Consider the following 21,049-nt stretch of genomic DNA (forward strand, 5'->3'; position numbering starts at 1 on the left):
CTAGCCAGGAGGCAAGACCACAAGATTATTTTTTTGAAATATTTTTTTAATTGTGATTAATAGAAGGGTTACATTATATTCACCAGAGAGAAGGTGCATAACTTCACAAACATTGGTACCCTTTCTCATGACATGGTCCCCATTTCCCTCCTCCCTCCCTCAGCTCATCTTGATTTCCCCCTTCCCTATCCAATTTCAAATAACCAATTAAGCACATATAAAATATATCAGATAACAAGATGAGATATTGTAACAATATGAGATAACCAAGGGATGGCAAAAGAGATGAGAGATAACATAGTACATTAAGGACAACAAATCATTCATTATATGGCTTTTGTTTCCTTATCCTGGAAAGACCACAAGATTCTTGATAGGATCTGGTCTGATTCAAGGCGTAGAATGCCACACTTGGGCCAGAGGAGCAGCAAACACATTGCATTCAAAACCCCTGGTTTCAGGAGGATAGGCCATGTGCTTCATGTGAGAGTTTGGAAGATGGTGGTGAGGGTTTGGGTGTTGGAGGGGTGACGCCTGATTTCCTGGCTTAGAAGCATTCTTTTTGATTTGAGAGGGGCAGGAGTGATGACCTGGAGGTGTTTGGAGCTCTAGTAAGGACACAGTTGGGCTTTGGGGAGGACACAGTGCTTGCTGCAGAAGCAAGGCCCAATTTGGTCTGGAACAGAAAATTCCTTGAGAATTGAGAGTGAGAGTGTATTAGGCTAGGGATTCTAAATCTCCTTAGCTGGCCACTTTCTGGTGACCTCAGGAGAAGGTCTCTGAAGCAGGATGGAGGCCATTGTGATGGGAAGGGTAACCTTTCCCTGGGACATTGGGGCAATCCCTCCATCACACATCAAACACAAAGTGAAACAGCTTCCCAGCTGGATCTCTGGGAGGTTCTGGCTCCTTTACAGCCACTCGATGAAAATATCTCTGCTCAGAGCTGAAGACTTGGTCTCAGTAATTGACTTGTACAATGTCCAAAGATTCTGTGCATATAACCAGCCCAAAGTGATGTATCATCTTTAGCAAAAAGATTTATCATGGAATCGGTGGCAGCCTCTCATTTGTCTGGAGTAGAAATAGGAACATCTCTCCTTGCCAGGAATCATCCTTTGTCTTCAAAGCAAATTCTTCCATGGTTGGAAGCTTTCTGGGCTCAGGCTGAGGCATATGGCCAAGTTCTCGGTCAAACTCCCACAAGTCCTAGCATCTCCATCTTAGGAATCACAGCCACAGGCAGCAAGGAGCCAGGGAGAAAGTGAAGAACTGGTATTAAAATCTCTTAGATCAGGTGGTTTGCAGCCTTGGGAAGTCATTTAATAATTATTCTCCTCCTCTTCCTCCTCCTCCTCCCCCTCCTCCTCCCTCTCCCTCTCCCTCTTTCTTCTTCCTCTTCTTCCTCTTCTTCCTCCTCCTCCTCTTCTTCTTCTTCTTCTTCTTCTTCTTCTTCTTCTTCTTCTTCTTCTTCTTCTTCTCCTTCTCCTTCTCCTTCCTCTTCCTCTTCCTCTTCCTCTCCTTCTCCTTCTCCTTCTCCTTCTCCTTCTCCTTCTCTTCCTCCTCCTCCTCCTCCTCCTCCTCCTCCTTCTCCTCCTCCTCCTCCTCCTCCTTCTCCTCCTCCTCCTCCTTCTCCTCCTCCTTCTCCTCCTCCTCCTCCTCCTCCTCCTCCTCCTCCCTCTCCCCCACCTTCTCCTCCTTCTCCTTCCCGTTCTCCTCCTCCTCCCCCCTCCTCCCCTTCTTCCTCCCCTTCCTACTTCTCCTCCCCCTCTTCCTCCCCTCTCCCCTCCTCCTTCTTCTATAGGTCATGAGGTTTGAACTCTAGGCCTGGATGCTGTCCCTGAGCTCTACCACTTGAGCCACAGTGCCACTTCCAGTTTTTTGGTGGTTAATAGGAGATAAGAGTCTCATGGACTTTAGTGCCAGGGCTGGCTTTGAACCACAATCCTCAGATCTCAGCCTGAGTAGCTAGGATTACAGGTGTGTACCGCTGATGCCTGGGCATTTAATAGTTCTTGCTATAGTATGGGTCCTTAAATGTCCCCACAAAGGCCCGGTGTTAAAGTTTCTGACCTAGGGAGTCAATACTGGAAGAGGTGGAGATTGAAGAAGTAGAGAAGTTTTCAGGTCATTGAAAGTGTGTCCTTGAAGGGCATTATGGGACTTTGCCTCTTCCTCCTCTTCTTTCTTCTCTTCTCCCTCTTCTTCCCCTTTTCCCTCTTCTCCCTCCTCCTCCTCCCCTCTTTCTCTTCTCCTTCTCCTCCTTCTTCTGCTTCCTCTTTTTCTCCCTGTTGATGCAGCGAGTGGTTTTTCTCCAGCACATTCTACTTTGCCATAGGTCCAAAGCAATAGGTCTGACAAATAATAAATTGGAAGCTTTAAAGCTTTGAGCCACAGTAAACCTCTCCACTGTAAGCTTTGCTATTGAAAAGCCAACTAATATACTTTCTGGTTTGTCCTTCTTCCTCTGTAGAATGGACTTTGATCTTGAACTATTACCTGGGAGAAATGGAGGAGAAACCACTCCTCCCTTTCTTCCTTCTTTTCTTTCTTCATTCTTTCCTTCCTTCCTCCCTTCCTCCCTTCCTCCCTTCCTCCCTTCCTCCCTTCCTCCCTTCCTCCCTCCCTCTCTCTTTCTTTGTCTGCCTGCCTGCCTGCCTTCCTTCCTTCCTTCTTTCCTTCCTTCCTTCCTTCCTGTCTTGAACTCCAGGCTTGGACACTGTCCTTGGGCTTCCTCAAGGCTAGAGCTCTACCCCTTGAGCCACAACACCACTTCTGTATGTGGTACCGAGGACTCTAACACAGGCCCTCTACGACTAAGCCAAACTCCTGGCTCCAAACGTGTTTCAAACATTTTTTTTTTGGCCGGTTGTGGGGCTTGAGCTCTGGGTCTGGGCATTGTCCCTGAGCTCTTCAGCTCAAAGCTAGTGCTCTACCACTTGGGCCACAGTGCTGCTTCCTTTGTTTCTTACTTTGTATAACATACCAAGGAATCATGAGCATGGACTCTACATGGGTGTAGGACGGCTCCCACATGGGTCTGGGATCAAATCTCAGGCTTGTTTCTTGTTTATGTCATGCTGGACAAATTTCTTCACCTATTCAAGCTCTGGCTTTGTGAAATGGGGATCACAATGGTATGTTTTCATGGTGGTATAAGGAGTAGCATGAGAGGATGTCCAGGCACACTTAGGATGGTGCAAAGAGAAAGCACACATGGGAATGTAAGACAGGCCTGCCACATTTAAATGTGCCTCTCAGTAACATATGCCTGCAAATCCTTGCTCTCAGGAGCCTGAGATCTGAGGATTGAAGTTCAAAGCCACAGGAAAGTCCATGAGACTGGGTGAAAGAAAGCCTGTGGATGAAAGGAGACAAGTGGGAGGACCTTTCAGGCAGAAGAGGTAGAGCCCAGGAAGGGCTGGATTTGGGAGAGTCCTGGAGGGAGGGCCTGGAAGCTCTCTTGGGTCTTCCCTTCCTCTACATCCTGTGATGTGTGTGTTTGTTCTGAGACTCTTTCTATTCAGTATTTCTTTGCTATTCCTGAATCCATCTCCTTCCAGACTTTCAGTGCTGTTGCTGAAGGCAATTGGGTCATTTGAATCATATGTGTGGTCAGTAGCTGTCCTATCACCACCTCTGTGGTGTCCTTGGCCACCACCTCTGTCAGACCTGACCCCAGTTGCTCAGCTCCTGCCCTATCCAGTGCACAGAGAATATGAGTCTTTCCCACCCCCCTTCTCTTTCTCTCTCCTTCTTGCCCTCCCTTTCTCTCTTCTTCTCTCCCTCTCTTTTTGTGCCAGTCCTTGGGCTTGAGCTCAGGGCCTGGGAACTGTCCTTGAGCTGTTTTTATTCAAGGATGGTACTCTACCAGTTGAGTCACAGCTCTACTTCTGGCTTTTTGGCAGTTAATCAGAAAAAAAGAGTCTCATGGATTTTCCTACTCAGACTTTGAACTGTGATCCTCGCATCTCAGCTTCCTGAGTAGCTAAGATTACAAGTGTGAGCCACTGGTTTTTGCTTGTGACCATTTCCTCTCCTGACTTTAAGGTGTACCCCACTTCCAGTCCTGAACACTTCGTGGAGAACAGCATATGGTTTAATTAGAGTCTCTTTTGTTTACTAACCCACAGGCACCTAAGTCCAGAAACTGTGAAAGCAGGAAGTATTGATTCCTTATTCTTTGCATCTGAGTGGAGAAGAGCAGAACTTGGAAGTATTTGAAGGATTCTGCTTGATGGAGGCAGATTTTCCAACTTAGGTGCTGGTTTTTCACACCTAGAATCACAGTTTGAAGCCAGCCTGGGCAGAAAAGTCAGTAAGATTCTTATCTCCACTTAACCAGCCAAAGACCTGAAATGGAATCATGGCTTAAGAAATAGAGTACAAGAGGCTGGGAGTTTAGCCTAGTAGTAGAGTGCTTGCCTAGCATGCATGAAGACCCCAGTTCCATTCCTCAGTACCGCAAACACAGAAAAAGCCAGAAGTGGTGCTGTGACTCAAGTGGTAGAGCTCTAGCCTTGAGAAAGCCAAATGACCGTTCATGCCCTGAGTTCAAGCCCCAGGACTGGCAAAAATAAATAAAAAAGAAATAGAATGCCAACACTGAGCAAAAGTAGCCAAGTGAGAGGGTAAGGTCCTGAGATCAAGCTTCAGTACCAGAAAAAAAAACAAACCCATAACTAAGTCCAACATCTGGCTTTTTCTCAACAATGCAGCAGCTTGTATGATTTATTAGCCATTCTCTACTCCGCTTTATCAGCCAAGGAGCCACACTGACTTTGGTGCAGACTAAATAAGCTCTGTTTTCTCCTCCCAGAGAGGCTCCATGACTCCAGCCAGGTGCAGTAACCTGGGAGCAGCAATAGCTGAAGCTTATCAGAGCCACAATTAGACCTATGTACCTGACCACAGAAGACCCTGCTCCAGAGCTGCACTCTCCTTAGATGGAGGGAAATCAGTCCACAGCACACAGCCTAGTTCTTGCCCCTGTTTTGCAACTGACTTAATGAGTGACCTTGGACTAGTCACCCTACCTTTCTGGGTCTTGTTCTTCACTGGAACAAGGGAACTAGCCTAGAGGACTGTTGAGGCATTTCTAGCTCTGAATCTTTGGTTCCTTTACTTCCAAGGCAAAAATGTCTTGTTTCTCAAGCAAAAATGTTTCTCCCCTGACAGCAGGGAGATCAATAATTCTGCCAAACCAGACTGTCCCTGCAGTAAAGCTAGAGAGCTCTGCAGTCTCCCCTACCCGACCCTCCCCAGTGGAATTCTGTCCTTCTTCATTGTTAATCCCTGTTCTTCCTCTCCTCGACTCTCCCTCTGCTCCCCTGCAATACTTCATCCTTCATCCAGGACGCTGCAACCTGCTATGAATGAAGAGTGGTTGGTCACAGGGCTGATCACCATGGCAACAGATCCCCACAGCCGAGGTAGGCATTAAAGTCACATGAGAACCCCGGAAAACTGGCTGAGGTATTTATAGAAGCAGTGGCTAGTGCTTTTATGGAAAATGGGGCTATATTTGACTTTGGTTCTGAAACCACAAGATGAGGCGGTTTCGTCTTTGATGCTCCCTCCCTCCCTCCCTGTATCTGGTGGCACAGACACGCCCCCCTCCCCTTCCATTATCTCCTGGCTCATCCTCCCACCCCGATCCTGGCTGTCACTGGTCCTACTAGAGCAGCCAACCCCCCTCCTTCTGTGTACATTAAAAGCTGCTTTCTCTCAAGCTGGAGTCTGGGGCCCTAAGATGCTGGGCGCCTGAGCATTTGAAACATCCTCCTCCATCTCCCCAGGTACACACAGAGCAACACCCTGGCCGCTCTCAACAAATATTAGAAAACACAGTTGTTTCTGTTTTCCTGAAAACTTCTGATGTAGCTGCTAAAGGGAGGGAACATGCATCTGAGTTCAAGAGTTGGTAGGGACCAGTTCACGCCCCGCCCTTCCCGCGTATTGTATCCACCTTGTAGAAAAGCCAGTTTGCAGTAACTGTTGTTTACGGAATCGTTTCTTCATACATTGTCTCATTTAGTCCACACCACTCCAGCTCCACAGAGGCTGTTACCCCCCACCTCACCCCTACCTCCCAGCATAGATGATAGCCAGGAAGCTCAGGTTCAGACTGAGCAACTGGGATCTAAGACCAGGTTCTTCATACTGTGTCCTGTGAGGAGAGTGACAGGCTGTTCCCAGATGGAGAAGATCGAGGGGAGACAGCAGCTGAGGAGAGGGGAGGAGACAAAGTGTGGAAGAGCACAGGAAATGTATTTTGTTATGATTATTTTTTGGCAGCACTGTGGAGTTTGAACTGAGGGCCTCACACTTGCCTGGCAGGTACTTTATTGCTGAATTATGCTTCCTCCACATTTTGCTGTGTGTGTGTGTGTGTGTGTGTGTGTGTGTGTGTGTGTGTGTGTGTGTGTGCATGTGCCATGTGCATGTGTCAGTGCTTGGGTTTGAGCCCGGGCACTGTCCCGGAGTCCTATGAGACCACTGAATTGTGTTCCACCACTTGAGTCATACTTCCGCTCCCAGCAATTTGCTAGTTAGTTGATGCCTTTCTGCCTGGATTTGGCTTTGAGTCTTGATCCTCACTTCCTAGCCTCCTGAGTAGCTAGAATTACAGTTGTGAGCCACTAGCACCTGCCTCATTTTGCTATCTTATTCAAACAAAATGGAAGAAGTCCAGTAAAGCTTCTCTCAGTCCTCCAGCTCTCAGTCCCTGGAGCAGAGGAGGCCAGTTATGGGGGCTAACTCTCTAGAGATCTTGTAAACACATAGGAACAGATAGGGCTGCAGTGGGGAAAAAAAACCCTCCAAAAGTGGATGCTAAAGAGCAAATCTTTCTTTAGGGCCTGCCCCTAATCATGCAGTGCTTGACCCTAGGAGCGTGCACAGTGAGCGATCTCGTACATGTCATCCCAGAAGCATCTATGCCTCGACAAGCACACATAGACGGCCACACCCACTTCACACTGGTCTGCATCCTTTTTTCATTTAATGGCACATCTTGGAGACATTTCCAGATCAGAACATATAGAACAGGCTTGTTTGTTTTTATGACTTCAGAGTTTCATTGCAAGGAAGTACCGTAAATTATTTAAACTGCTCCTTGTTGATGGATATTTAAATTGTTTCCTATTTTTCTAGTACAAATACTGCTCAAGGAGCATCTTTTTTTCTAAATGAATGTCTTTCAACACATAAAATGAATATATGCTTTCATATTTTTTTATAGAAATGGCCTAATGGACAACCAGTTAGTGTTCTTCTAATAAAGATTGTCTAATTACCTTTGTTTGAGATTTATCATTTAATTTTCTCCCATTACTTACATGTGTGGCATTTTTTAAATGCCAACATAATAGGTAAAAATAGTGTATGATGATTTTTCAATTTGCATTCTCCTATTACAAATGAAACAGAACATCTTTTTTACATATGTAAAAGCTACTTATATTTTAATTTCCATGAGCTTACCAATTAACATCTTCTTCTAGTTTTAAAATTATTCTGAAGAACTCTTCATATATTGAAAGTATCTCTCCCATACATACACCACTGTCAATTTTGTGTATGTATGCTGGTATTAGGGCTTGAGTTCAGGGCTTCATGCTCTCATTTGGCTTTTTCACACAAGGCTGGTGCTCTACTACCTGAGTCAGAGTACTACTTCCAGCTTTTTGCTGGTTAATTGGAGATAAGAGTCTCACAGACTTTTCTGTCCAGATTGGCTTTGAACTTCTGTCCTCAGATCTTGGCCTCCAGAGTAGCTAGGATCATAGCCATGTGTCACAAGTGTACAGCTCACACCATTATCTTTAATAATAGATCAGTGGCTATATTGAGGTACCTACCCTGTGTCAGGATGTCTCTTTGTGCTAAGCATACAGTTTTCATCTACTTTGCTTTTCCTGCAAGTAATTAAACAGGAATGCCAGATGGTGACAAGTGATTTTTTTTTTTGAGAACAATAAAATAGAATGAGGCAAATGAGAAGCCAGCCATTATGTCACCCTTGGAAAGGACTTCCCTACTCAACCCACTCAATATGAGAACAGTCCCGTCCATGTTTTCTTATACTGCTTTCATAGTTTCATTAAAATTAATTGGACTTTTGGGGGAAAACAAAGGAAGGGGTAACATTCTAAAAACCAAATGTATGCATTATCTAACTTATGGAAGGATTATCCCGCCGTGCAACACCTTAATAATAAAATTATACTTAAAATAATAATTGGACTTTTCAAAAGACAAATGCCTGACTTTGAGAACTCTTTTACTATAAGTTTGCTTTCCTATGTCACTAATCTCTATACTGTCTTTACAATTTCCTTTCTTTTACATTATTTGGTTTCATTTTGTACTTCTTGTAAGGTTTTGAAATGGTTGCTTGGCTCATTGATTTTCAACCTTTCTTCTTTTCTAATAGATCTATTTAGGTCTATAAATATCCCTTTAAGTCCTGCTTTTGATGTGCTGCTGGGGCTTAAATGTTTACATTCATCAATATTGATACATCTATAATTTTTGTTGATAGAGGAGTAGCATACACATTCAAATTTACTTTATCTCAGATGAGCAAACCAATATAATTTATTAACTATCTCAGGCTGGGTCTGGTGGCTCACACCAGCAATTCTAGCTATTCAGGAGGCTGAGATCTGAGGATTACAGTTCAGAGCCAGCCCAGTTCGACTCTTATCTCCAATTAACCACGAGCAACTGGGAAGTGGAACTGTGGATCTAGAGGAACAGCACGATCTTTGAGCACAAAAGCTCAGGGACAATGCTTGAGCTCTGAGTTCAAGCCCCAGGACCTGTATCAAAAAGAAAAAAAAGAACTATCTCAAGTCAGGTGTAGGTGGCTCATGTCTGTAATCCTACCTGATGGAAAATAGCTTAAACGGAAAGCACTTACTTTTTCTCCTGACCTTAGAACTTATCTGATCTTAGAATTGTCTTGGCTGCTGACCTCATTAAATCATCTCTTCTCCCCTACCCCCTGAACAAATGCACCCAGCAATTTTGGAAGAGAGCCTGCGTCCCAGGCCACATCTGATGCAGATACCCTTGGTGAACAGAGATACTGTTGATACCTTGAAAGTCTTCAGCCCAAATAGCATTGCTTGCCCACCCTGTCTCCATTTTGCCCTTACTTCCATCTTCCCCACCTGACTTCACTTTTTCAGCTTAATATTTAAAGAGATACTAGTTTTAAGGGCGGGAGTGCCATTTCCCCTTCAGTTGGGCTGAGGAGATTTGGTTGCCTTTCCCAGGCTTTCCTACCAAATAAAACCTGTTGGTCTGTTAAGTCTAATCCTTTTTGCTCTTTTTCTTTTCTTACATTACCTGCTTATGAGGCTAAGATCTGAGGAAAGGGAAGGAAAACCCATGAGACTCTTATCTCCAATTAATCACCCAAAGGCCTGACGTGAAACTGTGGCTTAAGTGGTAGCGTATTAGCCTGGAGCAGAAAAAGTTCATGGACAATGCACAGGCTCTGAGTTCAAGCCCCAAGACTGGTGCACACACACACTCACACACAGGATCTATAGCTACTCAGTATTTTGGAAGTACTATGATTTAAACTCAAGACCTCACATATGCTAGGCACCTGCTCTACCACTTGAGCCATAGCTCCAGTCCCCTTTGACAATGCTTTTTTGCTCTGATTATTCTGATTATTTTTGAGATTAGGATTTTTTTTGGCGGGGGTGTGGGGGGGAAGCCTGGGATACAATTTGTTGACATAACTAGAATTATATGTACTTCACCATGCCCGGCTTTTTATTTTGAGATAGGATCTTTCTTTCTTTCTTTCTTTCTTTCTTTTTTTTTAAAAAACCAGGCCTGGCCTTTGAACCACAATCCTCCTTATCTCATCCTCTCCAGGAGTAAAGATGATATGTCCATGCCATTGGCACCAGGATTTTACTTATTTAAAAGAATTAACACATTCTAAATGATTTTTTATCTGCATTTATTTCTGTGTTCATTGGATTGGAAAAACTTTTTCCCTCCTTTCAACCCACACCTCTATTTGTCTTTGTCAGTAAGATACGTTTCTTGTAGGCAAGAAATGGTTGGGTTTTGCTTTTTATGTTTCCATTCTGTTTTTACAGGGAAGTTGAAATCATTTATATTTGATATTACTATTGAAGGCATGTTGTATTTCCTGTCATTTTGTTGTTTTTATGATAATTTCTCTTTCCTATTCCTATTTTGCAAATCTCATCTTGTAGAAAGTATTATTTCCTGTTTTTGATTTTTTTTCCTTTGGTGGGTAGGATTCCTTAAAGCATCTTTTGTTTCCAGTACTGGTTTATTTAGTCATGAATTCCATTAGCTTTGTTTATCATAGAAGGTTTTTATTTCTCCATCAATTATGAAGGATGGATTTGCTAGCTACATTAGCCTAGGCTGAAAATTGCCATCTTTCAGAGATTGAATTATGTTCCTTCCATGCTCTCCTTAGACTTCAAGTTTGTGTTGAAAAATCTGTTATTCCAATAGGTTTGCCACTATTTATACCTTTTCATAACTTTCAACATCTGTATTTGTATGTTTAGTGTTTTAACTATAAGGTGTCTTGGGATGTTCTCTGATCTTGCTTGTTTTCTTTTTGCCTTTTCCACACAGATGACCTCTTTCTTGAGGTTGGGAAAGTTTCCTCTGATTATGTTATTAAATGTTTTTGTTTTTCTTCAATACCACTAGTTTGTATTTTTCCCTTCTGTCTATACCCATGATTTGTAAAATATAGTTAAATGCCACAAAGCAGGTGGTGATGCATCAACTGTAAGTGTGTTGTCAGGCCCTGGGACCTCTTCCTTCTTGTCGAGGGGAGTGCTATCCTCCTTTCATACAACACTATCTGAATTCATTTCTGAACTTTGTGCTTTGTTTCATGCAGTTCTCATGACTAGGGCCACAGTACTTCAAATGTATAGCTTTGGAACACCTTCTTACTTACTGCGCTAATTCTTCATATAATACTGAGTAATCTTTCCTTTCATTATTGCCCTATTTTTGCTTCTTTTCTGTGTGAAGCTCAGAATCAGCTTGTCCAGTTAAAGAGAAGAAAGGAAAACTTTTATTATTTTCACTGTTTATTTTTTGATAGTGGGTGGGGATTCTACTTGAGTCCTTATACCAGAATTTTTATTTTTATTTTTTCAATTGTGGCGGTTGAACTTGGCCTGGGTGCTGTCACTGAGCTTTGTTTGGTCAAGGCTGGGGCTCTACCACTTTGAGCCACAGCTCCACTTCTGGTTTTAATTGGAGGTAAGGATCTCAGGGACTTTCTTTTCTGGGCTGGCTTTGAATTGCAATCCTTGGTCAGATCTTAGCCTCCTGAGTAGCTAGGATTACAGGTCTGAGCCATTAGCACCTGACCAGAGTTATTTTTCAGTTCTTAATTAATGAGTGTAGATTCTCAGAGATTAATAAGAATAATTCTTAGAAAGAATTAACATGCCATTGTGTTTATCTTCCACAAACAGGTCTGCCAAAGAACATGTCACTTTTTTAACTTTAAAATTTCTTTAATATCTGAGTAACATATGGAATCTTTCTTCACATCCATTTTCTACACATCTTTTATGGTTTATTTTCAATTTTTTGTGTGTGTTTAAAAATGTTGTTATTGTAACTGAGTCATTTCTTGCACCTTCTTGCTAATGGTTGTATATTTAGAAGTTATACAATTATAATATGTTGATATTTGATATCCATTTATGTCACTGACTTAGAATTTTAAGTTGTAAAATATTTTCAAGTGAAACTTTCAGCCTTCAAGGGAAGCAACTACATTATACTTTAGAATTCCCAGGGCAGATGGCTATTTAGTGATTTAATGAGCTAATAAATGTACATCCCCCAGAACTGACTTGACTTTCTGCAATTTCATCTCACATGATCCTAGCAATCACATTAGATTAGATAGCAGGTTATTAGGTCCCTTTTTTGTATTAATAATCTGAAGTTCAGAGACATCCAATGATCTGTTAAAGGTCACTTGTCAAGGTAGACTAGACCCTAATTTTACCTGGCCATTATCAGACTGCCTTGTGTACAATGAAGGGTCACTTAAAGTCACCCCTTTTGAATGACTATCTTGATTTTGGCACTGGATGTTTATCCATGGATGTGTTTAATTTTGGTAGACCCTGTCACTGCTTCAGAGGGTTCTGTAGAGTCACTTGTTCAGAGGCCATGTTCTTTGCCACTAAATTCCAAGAAGGAAAGACTGCTTTCAGAGTTTGGGCAAAACAGGCTGACATATATTTGTGTGGTACTTCTTGCTCCTGTGAAGAACCATATCCATTCATCTTTGTCATCACCAGGCACAATGTCCTTGCCCGTTGCTAAGGAGATGAGGAACAAAGCCATTCAGAAGTTTGTGTGAGTCATGGAGGAAGCTGAGGTAGAGGTGGCAGGAAGTAATTAAGAAGCCCCTTTCTATTCCTCCCGGGCCTCTCACCCCTCCCTCATTGTCTTTCTCCTCAATTCTTCTTCATTTGCTGCACCAGCCCAAAGTAATCAGGCAAACTGAAACCCAACCTCCCATACTAAGTCAAAAAGAAATTGTCTTTAAAGTTGCTTATTCCAGGTATTTGTTATGGTGACAGAAACCTAACACCATTTTACCTGCCATGTCCCATTGCTACTTAGTTTAAAGGAAAAAAAAAACTTTTAATAAGTAACAAATTTGGTTTTTTTTCATATCAATAATAATGTAACTAGGAATTATACAAAGACAGAGATTAAAAATACAGAGGCAGAGATAGTTAATTTTTATACTTTTTCTAAGCAGTATCATAGAGTAAGGCTTGACTGAAACAGAAACTCTTTGAGGCTAACAAAATCCCTTTCCACTGATTTGAGAAACATTTATCTTCTTTTATATCCAGAGGTGTAGCTCAAGTGATAAAGTTCCAGTCTTGAGCAAAAATCACTAACGAATAGCACCCTGGCCCTGAGTTTTAAGCCCCAGTACTTTGACAAAAAGAAAAAGAAAAGCTCTGGTCTGAAGTGCCTTTTTCTCCAGATCCTAGACCCCACTCTTCACTGTAACATCATCTTCATCTTCACCTTGATCTTCTTCACCTCCACAGAAGCAGCCTTTCACATGTATTGGGGCCTTACTATGTGCCAACAGCTGTAACGAATGTGGTACATGGGAAAATCCATGGACATCTCAGCATCCTATGAAAGGGGGACAATTATTATGGTCATTTCTTTTCTCTCTCTCTCCTCTCTTTATTTATTTTTTTGTTGGTAACAGGGCTTAAATTCTGGGCCTGGGTGCTGGCCCTGAGCTGTTCAGCACAAGGCTACCACCCTACCCCTAGAGCCACAGCCCCACTTCTGGTTTCCTAGTGGTTGATTGAAGATAAGAGTCTCATGGACTTTAGTGCTCTGGCTGGCTTTGAACCTCTATCCTCAGATCTCAGCCTCCTGAGTAGTTAGGATTACAGGCATGAGCCACTGTGCCCGGCTATTATGGTCATTTCTACAGGCACTCCATTTAGTGTCTAAGTGGGAAGAGAAGGGGCTCTCAGGTTCGTAGCAAGTGGGTACTGAGGGGATCCAGACCATGGAGATGGCTGGAGGTCGGGAAATCAGTTAGGGTTGGGGTTAGGAGTCTCACTTTTTCTCATGCAATCTCTCAACAGTCTGCCTGGGGCTTCTCTCAGAAAGAGGTTAGGTTCTAAAGGAAGATCTCAGGAAAGAGACAATGGAAGCTACCATTGTTTTGTGGCCTATGTAGAAACACAGGTGTAATAGGATGATCTCTCATAATCAGCCACAGAACCAAGAGTGAAAGGTAAGTGATATAGATTTAACTTCTTGAAGGAACCATTGTCAAGGAATTTGGACTCCATGTTTTAGAATATCCACACTGGGGGAAATCAAGTAATTGTGACATTCAGAATAAAGGGAAGATTATATTTCAGCATTTGTGTATTTATGCTACTTAGAAACAAAGGCATGGCTCATCTAGTAAAGAGCTTGCCTGATAAGCTCAAGGCCTTGGGTTTAGCTCCCAAATCACATATACACATACAAACAGAAACTCTCAAAAATGCAAAGGCAATGTTGGCTCACTACAACTTGGGATGTTCCATGTGTCCTGAGAAAAGTCATGGCTACCACTTCCTCCTACATCTTACTCTTTAACCTGGGAGTTTGGAGCTCTCTTGTTTGTTATGTGAGCACTGAGGCTTGAACTTATGGCTTCAGTTTCTCCCTTGGCTTTTTCATTCAAGGATGGCACTCTGCCACTTGAGCCACATGTCCAGATTTTTGCTGGTTAACTGGAGATTTAGAGTCTCACAGACTTTTTCTGCTTGGGCTGCTTTGAACCAGCCCTCAGACCTCAGCCTCTGGGAGTAGCTAGGATTACCAATGGGAGCCACTGACTAATGCCTAGCCCTCAGGTTTTATAGAGAGAGAAACGGGAGAATCACTTCAGTGTCTCCTTAGGAAAGCAGGTAGAAAGTTAAGAAAGACAGGTAAGAGAACATGTCTTCTTTATTCATTTATTTATTTTTATTCATTTCAATTATTTTGGGCCAGGACTAGGGAGGGCTTGGATTCAGGGCCTAGACACTGTCCCTTAGCCTCCACTATCTTACTTCCTTACAGATCTTGATCCTGTGGACTATCTGTGTCTCTTGAAACTTTCTTCTGTGACACATTAGCCTCTCACCTATGATTCCTCCTTTCCATATTTTATGCTGTCCCCTCCTGCCCTATCCTTTAGAGGTAAGCACTTCCCACCAAGTTTCTGTAGAGCGTATCGAGGCTTGAGCTCAGGGCCTACCTCAAGCTCTCATTAAACCTTTTCACTCAAGGCTGGAGCTCTACCACTTGAGCCATAGCTCTACTTCCAGCGTTTTGTTGGTTAGTTGGAGATTAGAGTCTCTTGGATTTGTTTGCCTGGGCTGGATTTGAACTGTGATCCCCAGATCTCAGTCTCTTGAGTATCTAGTATTACAGGTGTGAGCCACCAGCACCCAGTCTTCTTCACATTTCCTGTTCAGCCTGTCACCTTTCCCTACTTCCTAAGTGGTCATGGCTTCTGAATCTATCCCTATCCTACTTTGCTGGTTTTCTGGCCACATTTCATTTCCCAAAATATTTTAGTTATAAAAGTTGCAGTTTCATAAGTCAGGGGAGTACCTTTCTTTTTGGACAACGTCACCCTTTCCCTCACTCTGTATGCACCTTTCTAAACACATTAACTGTTCTTTCAGAAAATATTCATTGTTGTATATACCAGGTACTGAGGATAGACATGGTCTCTGGTGAAAAATGTGTCCTTTGCATGCATTCACAAAGGGTAGGGGTGGGAAGATGTCCACGTGGGAAGTTGACCATGTGGGAAGTTGACCTAATTCTTCTCCACGGTCAGGAGACCAATGGAAGTGAATAGACAGGAAGTGAGAGAAAAGGAAGAGAGGAAGTTGATCTAATCCTTCTCCGCAGTTGATCTAATTTTTCTTCAATGGAGGTGAGTAGACAGGAAGTGAGAGGAAAGGAAGAGAGGACAAAATGAGTTCCTGGCAGATAGGGCATATGGGCTGAAGCCCAAGCCAGGAAGGTGTGGGAGAAAGTGGGAACTGCTGAGAGGAGGCTGCTGAAGTGAGTGGGCAGCAAGAACGCCATGGGAAGAGAGTGACAGACGCGGCTGGAGACAAGGACCTTGTTTTACCCACACAGGCTTAAAGTGTGGATAAAATGCTGCAAGCTTGATGAGGTTTTTCAGGGTAGGTCTTTGAACATCGAGCTTGTGCTTTGAGTGACCCAAATGGACAGGTACAGAGAGAAGCTGAGTATGTGGAGCTCAGCAGACCACGTGGGATGGAGATGGACATGTAAATGCATCCATACAGCCAAATTATGTAGAGTCAGGATTGAAAGTCAGCATGTAAAGATTAGTAGGGGAAACTGAGGACACGCCAGAGGGCAGGAGGAGATCAGGAGTAATGTCTCCTGGAAAAGGAAAGAAGAGAGTATTGGAAGGATAGAAAAGTATCCAAGACATTCATTACAGAGAGCTCAGCAAGATGAGGAATGGAAAATGTCCCATGGGGTTAGAGTGACACAGAGGTATTGTTGAGAGCCATCTTGGAGCAGAGTGGACTGAAGAGTGAAATTAGGGTGAGCAAAAAGTGACAGAGAGTTTGGGGAGAAATAAGAGTGTGAAGGGAAGAGCCTGATGACTTTTTAAGCCTTTGAAGATGCTTAAACAACTACAGAGAAGGATCTAGTAGAAAGTGAATTGTAGAAAGTCTTAGGAGCCAGGAGAGCTTGGAAGAGCTGACATTGATTGAGATTTTAAGGCACTATGGGCCTTGGGGTCCACATGCTAGGTGGGAAGTGGAGAAGAAACTCTCCCCTGCAGTCTCAGGGGGAAGAAGGAGAGAGCAAGGTGCTCATGCGCGCGCAGATGGGGGCTGGCGTAATTCTCAGTGGAAGGCCAGGAGAGTGTAGTGGGGTTGTAAGAAGAAAGCTTAAGGATTGTAGAGAAGGCTGGAGTTTTCTTGATAGCAGAGAGGAAGTAAGTTGACTAGAGAGTCACAGGAAGGCATAAAGACCCCACAGGAAGTTGGTGACCATGAAGGCTGATTCATACTAGTTTTCTCTAGAGAACTTTATTCATGGAAACTAGATATTGTATTCATTCAAGGTTGAGACTTCTGGGGCCAGGAGTTTGACCTAGAAGTAGAATGCTTGCCTAGCATACACTTTCGTGCAAGTTTGGTGCCTTGGTACCACATACATAGAAAAAAGCCAGAAGTGGTGCTGTGGCTTGAATGGTAGAGCTCTAGCCTTGAGAAAGCCCAAGGATAGTGCGCAGGTCCTGAGTTCAAGGTCCAGGATTGGCAAAAAAACAAAAAAAAAAGATTTAGACTTTTGGTGGAGGGACAGGATGGGAAGCTAGAGAGGTAAGGATATTTGCTTATCACCTTCCTACTTTATGTCTCAAATTCATGCTCTCCTTACCTTTTCCCCAAACGCTAGATTCCTCTTGCTAGATTCCCTGTTTTGGTCACGAATACTACTATTAGTACTAATAATTATTTATTAATCACATGCAATACTGGGTTTTTAAAAATACTCATTCATTTTACAGGAGTGGAGACTGAGTCTCAGATGGGTTATATAACTTATACACTATCTCCAGGTAAGGACAGTCCACATGAAAATGTCAGTTTGCTAGATTCCAGAGTACTTTCCCTACCCAGAACCATACCACCTGCAAGCTCCCTTGCCTTAAAACTGACTTTATCTGAGGAGGCTGTCTGTCCTCTCCACACCATGTGAACAGCAATTGGTCACTTCTGTCACATCTCCTGCATCCCTTGTTCCTTCCTTCCTTGCACCTGTCCCTGGCTCTGCATCTCTGGGTTAGGTCCACCAGAATACAAACTTCATAAAGGCCAGGGTCACAATCTATCTTGAGTTCTTCCATATCCTCAGGGATACAGCACTGTCTAAACCCTAGGCTTACTAGATCTTTGTTGCCTGAAGGAAATGTCTAGTGAGAAATACATGTCACTGGATATCCAGTATCCTCAACCCTCTCATTAGGCACAGGCACAGGCTTTTTTTTTTTTTTTGCCTCAAGTTGTGGCAAACTGCTTAGGAAATGACAGAGATAGTATCTCCTTCCAGTGGAGGCAGTTTTGTCTGCTGTCTGTATAAGAAAGATTTTACCTGGGTCAAATGATAGGCAGATTTGCTTTGCAGACCATTAGAAATGAGTGGGATTTTCTAAGCTTGAAGTTCCTTGGTGTGTATGACTATCACCAGGATTCTAGTCCAGTGTCCCTGGACTAAAACTTGGGAATTAAGAGAAAGGGTTTTGAATGTGAATTGTATAATGCCTCCTGTGTCTGAGGAGCAGTGACTCTCACAGAGTCCTGTGACTCTGGCCCTGGGAACTCATGTGTTCTTCCAACATCTGTGTGGCAGGCTAACTTGGTGGTTGGTAAGAATGAAACCTCAGATCCTGACCAGTTCTCAGAGACAGTCTGTGGCCTTTCTCTGGCATAACTGAGACCATTACATCCTCCATTCCTCACCTCGGTGCAGAGAATTCACTCCACTCCTCCCAAACAGCTGTCTCAGCTGGAGGCAGAGCAGTGTCTGCCTCTCTGTGCAGGAGCCCAACTGCCCCCCCCCCCCCCTCCAGCCATGGTTCCCAGGCACATCTTTTGCATTCTCTTGTGTCTATGCCTGGGACACTGGGTCCACTCCACAAGGGCTGCCCTTCCCCAACTTCTGTCTCCTTGTCCTTTGAGGACAGCACCTGCTCAGAGCTCAGTCAGAGCTGTCCTCGACGTTTTACTTGTCTGCTCTTCAGCCTTTCTGGTTCTTTGTGACTACCTGGGCAACCCTTTCTATCTCTCCCAGAGGGCTTGTCCTCTCTTCTGATTTCTCATCAGCTTCTGCAGCCCCCGTCACACAGTACCAACCCACAGACAAGGATGCACTGAAGAGCTGAGGTAGACCCGGGGTGGCCTTGCAGGGTACAGTGAAGGAAGGTCAGCCGTGTAAAAAGGCAGCCCAAGGAAAGCAAGCCGAGGCAACTCAGGCATGGAGGTGGAAGGGTCCAGCAATCTCTCTGGAAGAGATTGAGTTCCTGAAGGAGGATTGAAAGAAGGGGGCCTGTAAAGAGAGGCCTGGGGCTCAGGAGGTCTTTGGCTACGGGGACCCAATTTCCTTCGGAAGACAGAAGCCCTGATGAGAGCCTGAGGGGACAGGTCCCCTGACCAGGGCCTCCAAGCGGCTGCGTCCTAGCTACCCCCTCCCTCCCAATCGTGCCCTCCGCCTGCGTGTGCCATCAGAGCCTCGCTCGCGGCCCGAGAGCCTCGCACTGACGCGGGCCCGCGTGTGAGTCAAGCCTGCGTCACGGCGCCCCGCCGCCAGGGTGGCCTTTCGGAAAGCGAGGGAACCGTGTGTGCCCGCGCTCCGCCCAGCTCCGTTCCGTTCCGCTCCGCAGAGCCGGCGCGGCCCGGGCGCAGGGAGGTGGCACTCGGCCCCAGCCTTCGCGTCTCCGCGCGCGCTCCGCCGTGAAACCCGGGCCTCCAGGCCATTTCCCCAGAGCCCCGGAGCTCGAGGCGGGCGGGCGCAGGACTGGGACTGGCGGACCGGGGAGGAAGGCGGCGATCGGAGTCGCGTGCGCCAGCGCGCAGCTCCGGGGTCCCCCAGCCCCGGCCAGGGCCGCTCACCGCTACTCTCCGACTGCCCTGCGAGGGACTGTGCGCCCGCCGCCCGTCGGGGATCACAACTACTCGGCTGGAGTTCAGGGCCGAGTCCGCGCGACGGCCCACACGGGACAGGTGAGTCGCTAGCCATGCCTCGCTTTGGCTTCGCTGGGCCAGCCACAGCAACTCTGTGCCGCCCGGCCAGGGAGGCCTAAGGACGAGGTGCGAGGCCGCGCTCCCCCGGTACCAGCCCGATCCTGCACGGCGCGGGGCTCCTTCCGCCGCTCCTCTCCCGGTTGCTTGGCGACCGAGCTGTGGGGTTGTGCCAGTTAGGCACATCCAGAGTGCGGAGCAGCTCACGCACTGGCTGGATATGGACTTCGGCCTCTGGGGCTCAGAAGGGTCCCAGAACTCCGGAGGTAACGGGCAGAGCTGCAGAGGCAACGCCCGCGGAGGACTGGGGAGGAGGCCCTCCCGCCCCTCCTGGCTCCCGCTGCTTGGAAACGTGCGCCCAGGGCGCAGTTCCACGGGGAGCCCCCAGTGCCGGTCAGGGACCCCAGCCCCACACACTCGGCCTCAGGCCCATGACCTTGACAGTAACATTGGCAAGAGAAACAGATCGCCCAAGCCCGATATGAATATTTTATTTCCAGTCCGGAGGCAGGTCCCTCTCCAATTCAGAGATAGGGCAGAGCTCCTTCTCTCTTTAGGGAAGTCCATTTGCGAAGAGATCGGGGACTTGCTCGGGTGCAGTGTGCTCCACAAGGGCCACCGCTGGGGAGAGAGGCCGCCGCCACATTTATATTCATACCTGTGCGCACTGAGCTCGAAAGCCACGCTGACGGTGCCCGGAGGGGGAGGGGCGGGGTGCCAGCTCCCCGAGGGGCGCGGCTGCCTGCTAAGGAAGCCGGATGCTTCCTTTCAAGGCCTAAACTGCCCCATCAAGGGTCCAAGTTCCAAAGTTTTGAGGCCACTCACCTTACAGGGTCGAGTGGCAGTCGACTGTTTTTTTTTCTTACATTTGATTCATTTCTTTGTCACTCACATGCTGTCTCTCTAAATATCTTTCCATGTAGATACAGGTATGTGTGTTTACATATTCTATATGATGTTAATCACTCATATATATAAGCACATATCTATATTGAGGATCGGTATCATATATATGTATGTCTAGGTGATCTGTGGCCTATAGATCATATATAATGGCCTATTTGGATTAAGTAATTTCTAATCAGAGCACTCTTTAGAGGACAGTTCATTTGGGCATGAGAGGCAGATGTGGGGGTTGGGTTGGAGCAATGAAGAGGATGAAGAGAAGGAAAATTCTTTTAAAGACCTTGGCCTTGTTATTGTGACTTTGAAGAAGTGAGAAGATCCTGTAATGGCTTTATAAAAATTCAAGCAGAACTTGCATGTCTCACTAAAGCTGCACTGGGCGTTCTGACATCTGGAGAAGGTCAGAGTGTGTGGAAAGTCCAGTGGGGTTTCTTGTGCTTGGCCCTGTGCTTACATTATCCAGGTGGGTCCATCTTCTGGCTGGGAAGGACTTTGAGGTCATACCAGGTTGTCCTTGGGCACAGCCCATCCCCGGGACTGTCAGAAGCTCTAACTCCTCTGCTGGCCTTTTCTCTAATGGATCAGCTGTGGCTAAGTAGGTGGTTGAATTTCAGTGACTCTCTGCAGTTCAGGGTGACTCAGTGCAGGAGGCAAATCGTGCCCACCAGCTCTGATTGGAGTTTGTTCAGCCTGAGTCACATGCAGAGTCGTGTGTCAGCTGTTTGTGAGTTCAACGGAGTTCTTTAGCAGGCCTTGTGAAC

General features: G+C 45.3%; 2 protein-coding genes and 1 pseudogene across 2 annotated transcripts in view; 2 read left to right on the plus strand and 1 right to left on the minus strand.

The window, feature by feature from the left end:
• The window catches only part of Ubl4b (ubiquitin like 4B), a 38,331-nt gene extending 19,412 nt beyond the window's left edge, over positions 1–18,919 (plus strand). Inside the window, exon 3 of the mRNA XM_090333960.1 lies at positions 18,870–18,919. Within this exon, the coding sequence (XP_090190086.1) occupies positions 18,870–18,919 (50 nt within the window). The remainder of the gene's footprint in view (positions 1–18,869) is intronic.
• On the minus strand, positions 10,763–10,879 carry LOC150061479 (U6atac minor spliceosomal RNA; annotated as a pseudogene).
• A 44-nt stretch (positions 18,920–18,963) lies between the features above and the next one.
• The window catches only part of Slc6a17 (solute carrier family 6 member 17), a 47,869-nt gene continuing 45,783 nt past the window's right edge, over positions 18,964–21,049 (plus strand). Inside the window, exon 1 of the mRNA XM_090334384.1 lies at positions 18,964–19,364. The gene's annotated coding sequence lies outside the window, so the exon portion shown is untranslated. The remainder of the gene's footprint in view (positions 19,365–21,049) is intronic.

The sequence above is a fragment of the Megascapheus bottae genome, chromosome 6 (genome assembly GCF_031878675.1).
Source record: "Megascapheus bottae isolate mThoBot1 chromosome 6, mThoBot2.hap1, whole genome shotgun sequence".
NCBI classification, from domain to species: domain Eukaryota; kingdom Metazoa; phylum Chordata; class Mammalia; order Rodentia; family Geomyidae; genus Megascapheus; species Megascapheus bottae.